This window comes from Equus przewalskii, chromosome 14 (genome assembly GCF_037783145.1).
Source record: "Equus przewalskii isolate Varuska chromosome 14, EquPr2, whole genome shotgun sequence".
NCBI lineage: Eukaryota > Metazoa > Chordata > Mammalia > Perissodactyla > Equidae > Equus > Equus przewalskii.
In genome coordinates this window covers 2,117,255-2,133,854 of record NC_091844.1, presented here as the reverse complement: position 1 = coordinate 2,133,854, position 16,600 = coordinate 2,117,255, and the positions used below count along the sequence as shown (strand labels likewise).

Sequence of the window (16,600 nt, the reverse complement as noted above, 5' to 3'; positions counted from 1 at the left end):
AGTAAGAAATAATTCACATCAATAATCTAACTTTAAATTCAAAGTAATTAGAAAAATAACAGCAAACTAAACCAAAAGATAGCAGAAAGAAGGAAATAATTAAGGTTAGAGGGGATATACGTAATACAGAATGTAGAAAAGAATAGAGAAAATCAATGAAACCTAGGTTGATTATTTAAAAACATCAACAATGTGACAAGTTATAGCTATATTTGCTCTTAAAAAGAAAAAAGACTCAAATTACTATAATCAGAAATAAAAGTGGAGACATTACCACTGATTATACAGAAATTAAATTGATTATCAGAAGACTATGAACAATTGTATGCCAGCAACTTGGATAACCTACATAAAATGGACACATTTCTAAAAATACATAATTTACAAAAACTGAATCATGAATAAATAGAAAATCTGATTATGCTATAACTAGTAAGCACACTGAATCAGTAAGCAAAAAATTTCCCAATAAGAAAGGCCCTGGGTAGATGATTCCAGTGGTGAAATATACCAAACATTTAAAGACCTAAACAATCCTTCCCACACTTCACCAAATAATTAAAAGATTCCTAACTCATTCTATGAGGACAGTATTATCCTCCTACTAAACTCCAACGAAGATGCTATAAGAAAAGAAAACTATCAACCGAAATCCCTTATGAATATGATGCAAAAATATCAAACCAAATAATAGCAAATGGAACTCAGAAACATATTAAAAGGGCTATACATCATGACCAAGTGGAATTTATTTCCACAATGCAAGGAAGGTTAATTGTAAGAAAATCAGTTCTTTTAATACGCCACATTAATAGAATGAAAGAAAGAAAACCTACATGATTATCTCAATTTAACATAAAAAGCATTTGACAAAAGTCAATATCCTGGGATGATAAAAATGCTCAAAAACTAGGAATATAAAAATTCCTCAACACAGTAGAAGACAAATTAAAAAACCCTTCATTAATATTATATTTCCTAGTAAAGACTTAAAGCTTTCCCCCTAAATCAGGAACATGACAAGGATGCCAACATTAACCATCACTATTCAGCATAGAGTTGGAAGTTATAGTCAGAGTAGTTAGGCAAGGAAAAGAAATAAAAGAAACCCTGAGCCAACCCTGATAGTGGTTAAAGTTCAGCATGCTCTACTTCAATGGCCCTGGTTCAGTTCCTGGCCATGGAACCACACAGCTCATCTGTCACTAGCCATTCTGTGGCAGCCACTCACATAGAAGAACTAGGAGGACTTACAACTGGAATATACAACTATGTACTGGAGCTTTAGGGAGAGAAACAAAAAAAGACAGAGGAAGATTGGCAACACATGTTAGTTCAGGGCAAATCTTTCCTAGACAAAAAAAAAAAAAAAATATGAATGGAGGATTGGTGACCTCTCTCCTCATAGATCTTCAGGAAAAACCGTTAGATTAAAAAAAACAAAAAGACAAGAAATAAAAGAAATCCAAATGAATATGAAAAAATAAAAGGATTTTTATTCTCCTGTGACCCTATCCTATATTAGAAAATCCCAAAGAACTCACACACACACTCACTTAAAGATAAACAAATTCAGTGAAGTGGCAGGGTAGTATAGCAACACACAAAAATCAGCTGTGTTTCTACACACCAGCAGTAATCAATCAGAATATGAAATTTATAATACCATGTAAAAGAATAAAATACTTAAAAATAAATTTAACCAAGGAGCCAAAAGATTTATACAATGAAAACTACAAAATATTGCTGAAAGAAATGAAAAAAATCTAAATAAATGGAAAGATAACCTATGTTCATAGGTTGGAAGACTAAACATTGCTAACATGTCAATATTACCCAAAGTGATCTACAGATACAATGCAATCCCTATAAAAATTCCAATGGCCTTTTTTTTTGCAGAAATGGAAAAGCCAATTCCCAAATTCTTATGAAATTACAAGGGACCCTGAATAGTCAAAACAATCTTAAAAAAGAACAAAGTTGGAGGACTGATACCTGTCAATTTCAAAACTTACTACAAAGCTACAGTTATCCACACACTGTGGTACTAGCATAAGGATAGACATATAAGATGAATGGGATAGATTTGAGGGCCCAGAAATAAACTCACATATGTATGGTCAACTGATTTTCAAAAAGATTTCTAAGACAACTCGGCGGGGGAAGAGTAATCTCTTCAACAAATGGGTCTGAGACAACTGGATAACCACATGCAAAAGAACACAGGAGGATCCCTACCTCACACTATGTACAAAATTAACTCAAAACAGGTAAAACCATAAGTCTTTTAGAATAAACATATGGGTAAATCATCATGACCTTGGGTTTGGCAACGGATTTTTAGATATGACAGCAAAAGCATAAGCAACAAAAGAAAAGATAGATAAACTTCATCAAAATTTAAAACTTAGTGCATCAAAGGACATTATCAAGAAAACAGCCTATAGATGGAGGAAATTATTTGCAAATTGTATATCTGATTAGAATCTAGTATCCATGATACATAAATACAAAAAATACATAATACATAAAAAACTCTTACAAGTCAAAAACAAAAAGACAAACCACCCAATTAAAAAATAGACTAGGAACTTGAAAAGACATAGCCCCGAGAAGATTTACAAATGGCTAAAAAAGCAAACATGTAAAGATGATCAACATCATTACTCATTAGGGAAACACAAACAAAACTACATGGAGGTACCATGTCACACGCCCACTACTATGTCATAACTGAAAAAAAAAATGTGGAGAAATTGGAACCCTCATCCACTGCTGATGGGAATTTAAAATGGTTCAGCTACTGTGGAAAACAGTTTGTGGTTCCTGGCAAAGTTAAACACAGAACTATCATATGACCAGGCCATTCTAATTCTAGGTATATAAGAAAAGAATTGGAAACAGAGACTCAAACATGTACGTGTACATGAATGTTCATAGCAGGACTATGCACAATAGCTAAACAGTGGAAACAACCCAAATGTCCAACAACAGATGAGTGGAGAATCAAATCATGGTGTATACATCTAACTACAATAGAATATTATGCACCCATAAAAATCAATGAACTACTGATGCACGCTACAGTGTGGATGAACCTCCAAAACATTATGCTACAATGAAAGAAGCCAGACACTAGGTCATATTTTGTATGATACCATTTATGTGAAATTTCCAGAATAGATAAATCCATAGAGAAAGATTCCAGATTTGCAGTTGCCAGGGGCTAGGAGAAGCGAGAGAGTGGGGAGAAACTGACTGCTGGGTAAGGCTCTAGAGTGATGGAAATGTTTCGGAACAAGATAGAGGTGGGAGTTGCGCAACATTGTGAATGTACTAATTAACCACTTTAAAGTGGTTAATTACATGTTGTGTGAGTTTTACCTCAATAAATTACTTTTGAAAAGAGAGACAAAGCCAGTAGTGGGATATGAAAAAATTATATAAATAAAGCAAAAGTCTAGATGATCCATATGGTCCAGGATACAAACTAAATTACTCAAAGTGTGAAGCAATGAAGAATGTGACCAATCCCCAATAGAACAGATAATAACAGGACAGAAACCCTGGGTGACCCAGATGTTGCCATTAGCAGACAATGATGCTAAAGCATCTATTAATGCTTGACTACATAAAGAAAGTCTGTCATACTGATGGAAAAGATAGGAAACTCAGCAGAGATAACCATTTAAAAGGAACACATAGAAGTTCCAGAACTACAATATGTGAAATTTAAAAAGCACTGAATAGGGAAATAGAAGAATAGAAATGGCAGTGACTGTAAAGATGTATCAGTAAAAGTTAGCGAATCTGAAAAACATAAGGAAAAAAGACTGAAAAAATAAATAGAACCTTAAGAATCTGTGAGACGAATTCTAAAGGTCTTGTACACATATACTTGAAGACACAGAGGAGGAGGGAAAAGAGGATGGGGCAGACAAATGTTTTTAAAAACAACAATATAAAATTTTCATATTCGTACACAAAAAATTAATTTGAGATAGATCATAGAACTAAATGTAAAAACTAAAATTATAAAGCTTTTCAAAGAAAACAGAAAATTTTGACTTAGGATGAGCAAAGGTCTTAAGAGAAGGCATTGAAACTAAAGAAAATAATTAAATTAGATTTGATCAAAATTGAAACTTTCTGATCCTCATTAAGAAAGTAGACAGACAAGCCACAGACAGGAAAAAAGTATTCACAGAACATGTGTGTGATAATGACTGGTATCCAGGAGATATAAAGAATGCATAAAACTCAGTAGTAATAAAAACAAGTAACCCATCACAAATTCGAAAAAAAAATCAAATACACACTTCACAAAAGAAGACATACTATTATAATTAAGCACATGAAAAAGTGCCCAGCATTATTCACTGTAAGGAAAATGCAAATTAAGCCCGCAATGACATACCTATATAACAACCAAAATGGCTTAAAATTAAAATGAAAAATATATTAAAATTATTTTCTAACAAGATTGATAACACCAAATGCTGGCAAGGAAAATCTTATGCATTGTTGATGAGAGGGTAAAATGGCACCACCACTTTGCAAAAGATCTGACATTTTTTAAAGTAATTTATTATTTATTTATTTGCTGGGGAAGACTTGCCCTGAGTTAACATCTTTTTCTGTGACCCAGAAATATCACTTTTAGGTATTTAACCAAGAGAAATAAAAACCTGTATCCCCAAAAACCTTGTTCATACTAGCTTTATATGTAATAGTCAAGAATTGGACACACTCCTGGTGCCTATCAATAGGAGCATAGATAACCAACTGCGGTATATTCACGCAATGGAAAATGACATCCAAAAGAGGAACGAATTATTTATCTACTCAGAAACATAGATGAATCTCAAAAACAATATGCTGAGGGCAAGTATATACTGTATGATTCCATTTATATGAGGTTCTAGAATAGGCAAAATATAAGAAAAATTAGAACATTGCTTGCCTCTTAGGGACAATGGCAGAGATTGACTCAGAAGGAGTATAACGGACTTTCTGGGGACAAAAGTAATGTTTTATATATTGATCAGGGCTTGAGTTACACTGTTATTTGCGTTTATCAAAATAGCTAATATACTCTTAAGATTCATACATTTCGTTACATGTAAATTTTACTTCAATAGAAAAAAAATCCTGTAAAAAATTCTCAAACTCTAGTTAATGACATACTTGCTCAAGGAGGAACTGTACTTATACCATTTACTTTGAATGCATCAAGTAAGTGAGGTTAATTGATGAACAGATAGAGAGATGTACAGACTGATATAAGACAAAGAAACGTTAATGATAGAATCTAGGGGGTGGTTACACAGGTGTTAACTTTGATATGTATTTCAACTGTGATATTCATTTAAATAGTTTCATAATAAAATATTAGAAAAATAACCAACAGGAGAACTGCCACTACCAAGAGCTATAGCAGTGGCTGCACAGAATGACTTTGACACCACAACAGAGGGAAATCATTGACCCTAAAGTACATTATTCATCACTGTTAAAATTTTTTTAACTATGATGAATTTATACAATTGGATAATTCCTATCTTACTTCTTGTTTTAAAAGTATGAACATTTAGTGATCGTACACCATTTATCACAAGGAGAAAAGAAAAAACTTGGCATTTGTTGGACAATTGCTTTTGATTCTAATTTATTTGTATCCAAGTGATTAATTCTAGTCATTGTTATTGTCAGCACACGGAGGTCTATTCTAATGTGCTCAGGTCTTTATTCATTTTGTGTCTCAATTTTTCCTTCTGTAAAATGATAAGGCTTTTCAGTTCAACTAAATTTTTGCTAGTAGATTCCAGGTATAGTGCTAAGTGCTGAGTATATAAAGATGAATGGAATATGATCTTCTCCTAAGAAGAGTTCATGGGCTAGTGGAGAAATAGATGTATGCTATGCAAACAATTGCCATGTAGAACTAAGTGCCGTGGGAGAGCAGCCTGGAAGCGGGACACATTATCCAGTCTGGGCATAAACAGGGAATCACAGAGGTTCTTTTGGATCCATGTCTGAGCTGAATCTAAAAGAATGAAAAGGAATTAGCCTCATACAAGGTGGCCAACGTGAAGAGGGTGTTGCTGAAAAGTTGCTGGGAACTGTTGGTGAGAACAGAGTGTCAGGCAGAGGAAGAAGAAGCTGGATGTCTCTTCCACATGTGTCTCTATGAAAGTGGATTGTTGCCACTCCCCCCAGCCCCACCTACAAAGGCACAAATTGAGTTAGTAAAAAATTGGTCAAGAAGTGGAATTTAGACCTTAGTCTATGATGTGGTTCACAGAATTTATGAACTCCTGAAGTACCCCTGAGCTCATTAAGAAAACATTTCTCTACCATTAAGTAAGGAAATAGGCAGAGACATTTATTTACCACAGTAGTTATATAATTAACTGCCACCAGAGGCTGGGACATCAACAGGTTTCAATAATGAATCAAAGCAACAATAACAGAAGCTGATGCAGTAGCAAATGCTTACCAACACATACTGAGCGCCAATGGGAAAGTATGTGTTGCACTTGGTGTTTTAAAATATGCCATCTCAAGTAATCCTCGCACCCCTATGAGATCAACAGTAACTTTGCATATTTTTTATTTCCACTTTAAAGAAAATTAAAATTCAAAGCAGAAAACAATTTTCTGAAGATCCTATAACTAGCAAATATGAGCTAAAGTTGTCTGTTTTGACTTCAAAGCTCTCTCCACTCAGAAATGCAGCAGGATCCCCCAAACTTGGCTGACCATCAGAATCATCAGGGAAAGTCTAGGGAAAAAAAAGGGAAGATTCCTCTTTCCTATATACCTGCAATGAATAAGTGGAAACAAATTAAAAACATAATATCCTTTACATTAGCACAAAAAATGAAATGTGTATAAATCTAACAAAATATACGCAAGACTTATATGAGGAAAACTACATAACCCTGACAAAAAAATCGAAGAACTAAATAAGTGGATATTTCACGTCATGAATAGGATAGGAAGACCCAATATCGTCAAGATGTCAGTTTTTCCCAATTTGATATATAGATTCAGCAAAATTCCAATTAAAATCCCAGAAAGTTATGTTGTAGATATTGACAAACTGATTCTAAAGTTTATATGGAGAGGCAAAAGACCCAGAATAGCCAACACAATATTGAAAGAGAGGAGTAAAGTTGGAGGACTGACCCTACTCGACTCCAAGACTTACTGTAAAGCTACAGCAATGAAGACAGTGTAGGACTGGTGAAAGAACAAATAGCTCAAAGCAAAGGATAGAGAGCCCAGAAATAGGCACACATAAAGCCAACTGACCTTTGACAGCACAGTAAGGGCAATATAACTGAGCAAAGATAGTTTTTTCAACAAATGGTGCTGGAACAACTGGACATCTACATGCAAAAAAAAAAAAAATGAATCTAGACACAGACCTTACACCTTTCACAAAAATTAACTCAAAATTGATCACAGACCTAAATGTGAAACACAAAACTGCAAAACTCCTAGATGATAACATAGAGGAATACATAGGTAATCTTGGGAAAGGAGATGACTTTTTAGATACAATACTAAAGGCACAATCCATGAAAGAAATAATGATCAGCTGGACTTCATTAATTAAAATTTTCTAATCTACAAAAAATATTGTCAAGAGAATGAAAAGACAAGCCATGAACTGGAGGAAAATATTTGCACAGTACACATCTAATGAAGGAGTTTTACCCAAACGATACAAAGAACTATTACAACTCAACAATAAGAAAACAAAAGACCTGATTAAAAACTGGACCAAAGACATTAAAAGACATCTCACCAAAAAAGATATGCAGATAGCAAATAAGCATATGAAAAGATACCCCACATCATATGCCATCAGGGAGATGCAAATTAAAATAAGAACTCAATTCCATTACACATCTATTAGAAGGGCCAAACTTCAGGACACTGACAACACCAAATGCTGGTGAGGATGTGGAGCTGGTAGGAATGCAAAATGGTTCAGCCACTTTGGAAGATAGTTTGACAGTTTCTTACAAAACTAAGCATACCTATACCATGCAATCCATCAACCACACTCCTTGGTAGTTCCCCGAAGGAGTTGAAAGCTTATGTCCACACACAAGCCTGCACACAGATGTTTACAGCAACTTTATTCATAATTGCCTAAACTTGGAAGCAACCAAGATGTTTTTTAGTAGGTGAGAGGATAAATAAATTGGTACAACCAAACAAGGGAACATTATTCAGCACTTAAATGAAATGAGCTACCAAGCCATGAAAAGACATGGAGGTAACTTAAATGCATATTACTAACTGAAATCTGAAAAGGTTACTGTACAATTCCAACAATATGACATTCTGGAAAAGGCAAAGTTATGGAGACAGTAAAAAGATCAATGGTTGCCATGGGTTAATGGGGAAGAAGAGATGAGTCGGTGGAGCATAGACAATTTTTAGGACAGCGAAAATGCTCTGTGTGATATTATAATGGTGGATACACGTCGTTATACACTTGTCTAAACCCATAGAAAGCATACCAGGAGTGAACCCTAATGTCAGCTATGAACTCCGGGTGATGGTGTGATCATTGTAACAAAGGTACCCTCTGCTGGGGGATGTTGATAATAGTGAAGTCTACACATGTGTGGAGGCAGGGAGTACATACGAACTACGTTTGCTCAATTTTGCTGTGAATCTAAAACTTCTTTTAAAAACAATAATTCTATTAAAAAAAAAACTTCTGAACTCTTGCCCAAGATTTACTGAGTGAGAATTCTTGCTGTGGGGCTCAAGGAACTTCCATTTTGAAGCAATCTATGATTCTGAGATCACTCTGGTTTAGAAATGACAGACCACAACTGCAATTGAAGCTGAATGTAATCAATAAGACACTATGAAAAGTTCAAGTAAAAATTGCATGAGGAAACTGGGGCATTATGAAAGAAAATGACTTAAGGAAAAGGAATCCCAAAAAATCTCATTATGCATTTTCATTCTTATCTGAGTCATGTTCAATATATGTATGCCAAGTGATGTCCTTCTCAAATTACCAACGTTGTTAAAAAAAAAAGATGATGCTGACACTATTGTTCCATGCATTATACTTCGAATAACAAGACTGTAGACTGTAAGCTTATTAAAGATGGGGCTCTTTTTGCTCAGTCACAATTCCCGGCCCATAGTGGGTGCTCACCATGTGTTTGTTGAATGAATAATTCTCCCTGTCCTCAAAGAATATCCTAGTCTGATTAGGACCTTCTGTCTGTGTTTTCCCTTTAATCTGTGTGTGTAGATATGATGCATCTTTCCCAGCGTTTACAACAATACACTGAAGCAGAGCTTTCGCCAGTTTGTTCCTTCCTTCCTTTCACTAATGATGGATTGCTTAAGGGCAGGGGCTCTATAATTTTCTCCATGTTTCTCAGTACTTAGGACAGTGCTTGGAACATAAAAGGAACTTAGGAAATGTCTATTAAATAAATAAATGATTTGAAAAGGCAAAACCTGCTTTTTATCCCCGAAAGCTGCAATTGATTTCCCACTGAGATGTATTTCTCCAGCTCCAAGCATGATCATATATTCTCGGGAGAGTGGAGGAAGGCGCATGCTGAAGACAAAAGATGAATGGTTGTCTGGGAGGGTACCCGAAGGAGCAGAAATTCACAAGCAGCGTCATCCTTAGATCAGACCCAGGAGCTCAAAGGACTCAGAAAATGAGGAAATGTCTCCAGAAAAGTAGACTCAATACATCAACAATTGTTATTTTCAACCGGTGCTTTTCGTCATGAAGGACAGCTGCTCCGCCAGATCAGAATATTTTTGGCCACCTCCAAGGTCATTGTACCTTCCCCGATCTGGCACTGAATGTAGAGTCTGGCAAGTCTGGCTTCTTAAAGTGGATTAGGCAGGCCCCACAGAGAGCCTCGTGTCCTGGCTACATTCCTGATTCTTAGACCTAAAAGCCCTGGTGATATGTTTCTGAGGACAGTCACCTATTTCGTCCTTCTTTGGATATAAATCCAGATTCCTGACCTTAGCCCTGTGCACTGTTTCATACACTGTCATTGCCCTTTCCTGCCCTCCTACAACCGTAAGCTTTTTGTCATCATCACCTTAAACATATTCTGGCAGGAAAGACATAAATTAACCTGTGCCCAAAGCATAGAATCAGAAACTGAGTTATAAACTGTCCAAAACAAAATGAATGAATGAATGAATGAATCTCTGTTTAAAAACACTTGAATTATATGAAATTTTATTTCTGTTTTCCCTAAGTTCCCTAAAATTGCTTAAATTCATAACCTTTCCATGTAAAATGGAGCTATATTCAAAGGCTATCTAAGCCTTTTCCAGAAAAGCAATGAGCTAATCATATAAACCAGATGAGGGAACTGCCCCATGCCGGCCCTTCTCCCCATCCTAAAGTCTGTTTGAACTCCATGGGCTTTCTTATCTCAAATAAAGTAGTTGGATACCATGATTGTTCACACAGAGAATAAAGAAAGGGAGTAGTGACAGAAATTTGAAAGTTCATTTCCAAATCCAGTGTGAGAAAATGGGGGATGTTCTGAGATTTTGCCTAGAGAGAGGTGGACAGTAAAGAAATACTCTTACTTATTTTATCAGTTATTAAATTTTCATATTTCACTGTTTAATACACTGGCATGGTGGAATAGGGAAAGAAGTGAGAAAGTGGCCAGAGGGCTTGTGGCTTTGTGTTTGTTACTCTTCTATACTTTCTCTGTCCATCTTTTTCCATAAATGCACATGAACTCAGACATATGTATGTAAATACACACAGATATCTATATCTACCTAAGATGTACATATATTAATATAGCTCTGTGGAAACATAGCTATAGATATATATAACTATATCCATGGATATATAAATAATGTAGATATTAAATACAGGTATCTAGGTGAAGATAGATATTTCAAACTTATATAGCAATTTTTTGTAAGGGTGGAATAGGATATTTTGGTGGGCAAGCAACCTAGTAGGCTCTACAAGGAAAGCTATCTCGTCTGCTAATGTGATAACTTCATTGTTATTTTCAACAACTCCTAAAGTCTTTCATTTTGATCTTATTTTTAAGTGGAAGGGGTATGAATTTAAAAATGACTTTCGAAAGCTTCCTGAAACGTCTCCTTCAGAGACCCCACCCAGGGAAGCCGACCCTGCCTCCAGCCCAGGCCTGCGGGAGGCATTGGGAGAGGGTCCCTCTGCTCTCAGTGAGAGAAACCTCGAGAAACATTCCAGGCAAAGTCTAGGAAGACAAGAACCCTGGATTCCTCCTCTCATTGGACTTCCAGCTGCTCCATTTGAAAACATAATTCTCTGAGACCCTCCCAGTCTCCCCATTCTCTGCTTCCAACCAGAGTCGTGGGAAGTCAGAATTGGAAATGACCCTAGGGAGTATCGCCGTCTTTCCTGGAGGAGGGAAGCGGGAGTGGCAGAGACTTGCCCCGCATCCGTCAGGGACGGAGATGTCACCGTGGCGCTGGCCCAGAGCGCAGGCTCAGCCCCAGTTCCTCAGGCCCGCGGTCCCTTCGCACCCCCACACCTCCCTGCTCGAGAGGGCACTGTCTCCAGCACCCGCCCCAGCACCACTTTCCTCTGACGTCCGTCTCCCGAGCTCTGACGATCGCCCCCACCGGCCGTCCTTATAAAGAGGACTTTTGCCAATACTGGGATCGATCACCGCCTCGTCCCGCGCCCCGCGCCCTCCGCCGGCGCCCACACCTGTCAACTCTGCGCGCGCCCAGGTTCTTGAAGACACTGGGCGAGGAGCAGTCCAGAAACCGACCCCGGTCCCCTGGCCCTGCCCCTGCCCCGTCCCACCTCACCCTTGCGCGCGCACACACACACACACACACACACAAGCACACACACAAACACACACACACACTCTCTCTCGACGCTGCACCCTTGCAGCCCCCCCATCACCGCAGTTCCCAGGGACGGCGGTCCCTGGAGGAGCCCGACCCGGCGGAGCGCTTCGCTGCGCGGCCACCTCTCCAGGTAGGAGCAGAGCGGGCATCCCCGGCGCGTCGGGGCCCGCTCCCTCGGGGACGCGGCGGGCGCCGAGCTGGGCGTTTGTAGAGCCGAGGGACACGGCTCTTTTCCCTCTCCGTGGGGATGCGCGGGCGAGGGCACTGTCAGGCACTCATGGCTCTTGGGATGCTAGGGGCTGGAAAGTCTGGGCTCAAGAGGGACCAAGTCCTGGCGCAGGAAATGGGTAGTGGGGACCGGGAGGGACAGCGCGGGGCCGGGGAGCACTTGGCTGTGGCCAGAGAAAGAACTTTCCGGCTCAGTTGCTCACAAAGGCAGAAGCCTTCCAGCCTGCCTGCGCTTCTTTTGCTTCCCCCTGAATCCAAGGGAGGCTGGTTCTTTTGCCCAAGGTCTCATTACCCACCTGCGTGAACAAATATCTGAGTTTCCCCCAGAAACTTGTGTCAACTGAGGTGCATGAAATAGCCGTGGTCACAAAGGGAAAAAATAACAGAGAACAAGAATTCCAAAAAGTGAAGGCATGAGAATTTGACATGTCACCTAAGTGTCTTGTTTTTAATCCCTTTGACTCTCTGTCATGTTTTTAGGCAATTCTGTATTTTTAAACCGTTTTCTTGTATATACCATTGGCGGCAGGGAATAAAAGGAACAAAGGACAGCAGATGGGGAACAAGAGTTGATCGAGAGGGTGGACCCTTTACACAGCATAACATCTTTATTTGCTGCAGTAACTTGAGCTACTGGCACTTGTTGAAAATTGGAATTGATGTGGTTTTGAAATAGATTTTCCTGAAGCTTTTTTCTCCCCGATATTTGCATGTCACGTTACTGTTGGAACTGCTCCCTGAAATTGTTTGAAAGGAGGGATAGAAGAATGAGTGAATGAATATGTTAGAATTCGCAGAGTGGCCTTTTATGATACACTTACATTACTGAATAATTCTAGATCAAATAGTAAGTCAGTTCCAAAAGCAAGCAGACATCCTCTTTGTAGGTGATTCCTTGGCCAACTTACTGAGTTAAGATACAAGATTAAATTTAAATTGAAAGAATTTATTAAATACAAAATGATCATGATTACATTTGTTAAACAGAATTTCTGATTTTTTTCTGTTTCAACTCAAAAGAATGTTAAATTGTGAAGTAGAAATATAATGATACGATGGGCACTTGTTGGCAACTACTACTTTAATATACAATTACAATGTCCTTTTTCTTTAAGTGGCACAGGATCTCTCAGGAGCCAGCAGGTTTGTTTGCGGCTGCCTGTGCATGCTTGGCTGCTTTATAATGCATCACTGTATTTTCTTCAGAAGTCTTAATGAAGTAGCCAGCTGTGAAAGAATCCAGACCCCCCAGATAAAGATGACATTCCATGTGGAAGGACTGATAGCTATCATCGTGTTCTACCTTCTGATATTGCTGGTTGGAATATGGGCTGCCTGGAGAACCAAAAACAGCAGCCGGGCGGAGGAGCACAGCGAGGCCATAATAGTTGGCGGCCGGGACATTGGCCTGCTAGTGGGCGGATTCACCATGACAGGTAGGTTCCGACGCTGCCTGGTCCTCCTTGGCTTCTCAGAGTAACAAAGCAAGTGTTGCTTTTTGTCCTTTGGGGATTCTGTGTGTTCACTACTTACATATTTTTTAAATAATTTTACACCTATTTAAAACAAAAATAAAATGATTTCAACTCAGTGGTACTTGAACAAAATGATTTTATAATAAATCACTGGACAGAATATCAATGAGACAAATCTGAGCTCTCTAGGCTGTTTAGTGGGTGTAAACAGAATTCAAACAAAGAGGTGGCGGAAAGTACAAAAATCTCTTGTTCTTACAAGTTATGTCTCTGTTAATTAATGTGATAAAGTCAGTGTCTCATCGTGTTCATTAATACGGGCATGACGTTGCAACTTAAAGTTGTCTTAAACGATGAATGCCAAGGAACACTGGCTAGTGATGGCTTTAAACCTGAATAAATCAATTTGGAGGCAACACAATTCCAGATTGATTGATACCCTGTTCTGAAACCTAATTCTACCAGGTAATAAACTGATTTTCTCACAAGAAGACAATCACTTGTTAGAAATCCACAGCACTGAAAAAAGAGATTTCCAGGAAGCTTGATATAAAAGGAAAAAATCTAAAGTGTGTCCTAACAGAACAGAGTGTGGGCTGACCCCTGGGCCACCATCTGCAGCTCTCTCTCATTCACACCTTCTCTCTGCTGGGAGGGCCATACTCTTTCCTCATTTGCCCAGATGTGGTTCTGTTTAAGTGGTGACTTGTTTCTCCTTTATATTCTTCTTGGTTGTTGAAAATATTTCTGAAAAACAAGAATTTAAAATTATATGTTTAGTATTATTTGATACATATTCAGTAAAAACACACATTTTGTTTTAGCGTTTTCTTAGGTTTTCAAGCATTAGCAACATAACCAATTAACAGGAGCCCTGAGTGCCCATTTGAAAATGTCCTGTTGGAAATCATATCCAAATGATGCCCAACTTCAGTCCTGAAGTGTTGTTTAAAAAGGGTTCTCTCTGGATATGAAATAGCTTACAAACCAGTCTGGAAGGACTGCATCCCTGTTTGGGCATCTGAAACCCACAATACTGTGGAACAATTTATGGACTATAGATTTTATTTTTCAGATATGTATGTTTTATGTTTGTTTAACTCTTCATGAACTGTACAGATTTCATTTGATCTTTGTGAAGATCTTCCGTTTGAATTTGAGCTCCATGAAAGGGCTCTGGGCTTAAGTGAAGACTAAGAGTTACATGGTTAACAAGGAGCAGAGCCAAGGCCTAACCAGTGGTCTCCTGGCAGCCACGCCCAGGTCCTCCACAGTGTGCACATGCGGCCCTCCGCTGGTTTCACTTTATTTCTGTATAAAAGTACACAGTTTGTAAAGAGGTCTCTTTTTTACCATCTCTCATTTTTTCTACATACATACATATACAGAACAAATTGTATTTTGCAAAATATTTTCTGTGATGCCTAATATACAAAATTACATAAATAAAAAGCATATAAAGAACAAGAGTCATCCATAAAGCTACCACCTGCAGATAAGTTTACTGAAATGTTGGTGTAGATTTTCCAATGTATTTTCTTCTTACCCACCTATTGATGAATAGTATGCACAACTTCATATCTTCATTTTCATTATAGCACAGACATTTCTTCCTTCCCCTAAAGATCCTGATGTGATACTGGGATCTGAAGTGGTTTAAAATATCGTAACTATATTTCCCTCAGAGAGATATAGAGAAAAAAATGAGAAGAAAAGCAAAATAAAACAACAAAAGTTGCTGATGTCACTCAAAAAGCTGTTGAAAAAATAAATACACTGTTGTACATCAGCATATTTTGTTCATGTAAATTATTATAGTTATTACTATAATTTAATATTATATTTATTATGCCCATAAAGGTAATATTTCAGAATTTGTTCTTTCATCATTTAGAGAGATTTTTCCAATCTAATAGGCTGTTAAAGTATTTAGAAAAAAGTTGAATTATAATATTTCCTATAAAGTGACATGATCTAGCTCAGTTTTTAAAGATTTTTTTTAATCTCTTAGAACTGAAAAGAACCTTGGTCAATATCATAATTTATTTAAAATCTGAACAATATTATCTAAACCTTGTCAGATTCATTGATTGTATATATTTAATAAAGAATAAAGACTGAAAATAAAAATGCATATGGGTTAAAAGAGTTCTTGTTCTCATTCATGAATCTGACATGACATATACAAACATGCAGAGCAAATTCTGGTATAGAAGGAACTAGATTGATAAAAATAGAGGAATTTTAATCATAACAAGTAACCAAGTCTTCACCTTTATATTATAATATTTGCAATCATTCAGGCACCATGTTCAGTTTGGATGAGGAAGAGGAGACCTACACAATGAAAACTGATCCCTCGTAAGCTGTGTGCTTGTAAGACTGTCAGATCATTTATTCAATGAAATGTTGTGGTGTGTTGTTAGCAGTTCCGGTTGCCCAGCAGGAAGACAAAGTCTCAGATCCTGAACCTGTGAGAATTCGTCCTAGTTACACACTCAGTGGGGGGAAAAAAACCCTTTTTAAAATTTCAGCGGGGCTTAGAATGAGAAAAACAAATAATAGCATTTGTTACTTATTAATACCCATGTGAAAGCTACTATGAAGATGAGATTGACTGATAAATACATATTTATCCACTTTAGGATTTTGTATATAAACTTCCCAGTTGAATATACTTAAAATTTCTGTGCAGGAAAGTCTTTTCACATGTTAACCTTTTAAAAATAGTATTAACCCCAAAACATTCTCTATTCTTTGCTTTGTTTTTCAATTGAAAGCCAGATAAATTCTGGCACGAACACAACAGAAAAGCTTGTCTTTGATAATTTCATGTACATATTATTGGTTTTACTTACGTTCTAAGGGTAAGATTTTAGAGAATTTTTCAGTCACATTTTATTCCCAATGTGATGATACAGCCCAGAATTCAGTCTCACATCTGATAAGCTTCTTGCCAGCCTGTATCCCTCATAATTCTATTATACAGTTCTAAGTAC

At 37.4% G+C, this 16,600-nt stretch overlaps 1 protein-coding gene across 3 annotated transcripts in view; it reads left to right on the top strand.

The window, feature by feature from the left end:
• The window catches only part of SLC5A7 (solute carrier family 5 member 7), a 94,688-nt gene that overhangs the window by 58,280 nt on the left and 19,808 nt on the right, over positions 1–16,600 (top strand). For 2 of the 3 annotated variants that reach the window (XM_070573310.1, XM_070573311.1), the window contains exon 2: positions 13,333–13,562. In XM_070573310.1, coding sequence (XP_070429411.1) covers positions 13,333–13,562 — 230 coding nt within the window. Of the gene's footprint in view, positions 1–11,434; positions 12,029–13,332; positions 13,563–16,600 lie in introns of those variants that run through there. The other variant, XM_008537740.2, reaches the window with a different exon arrangement.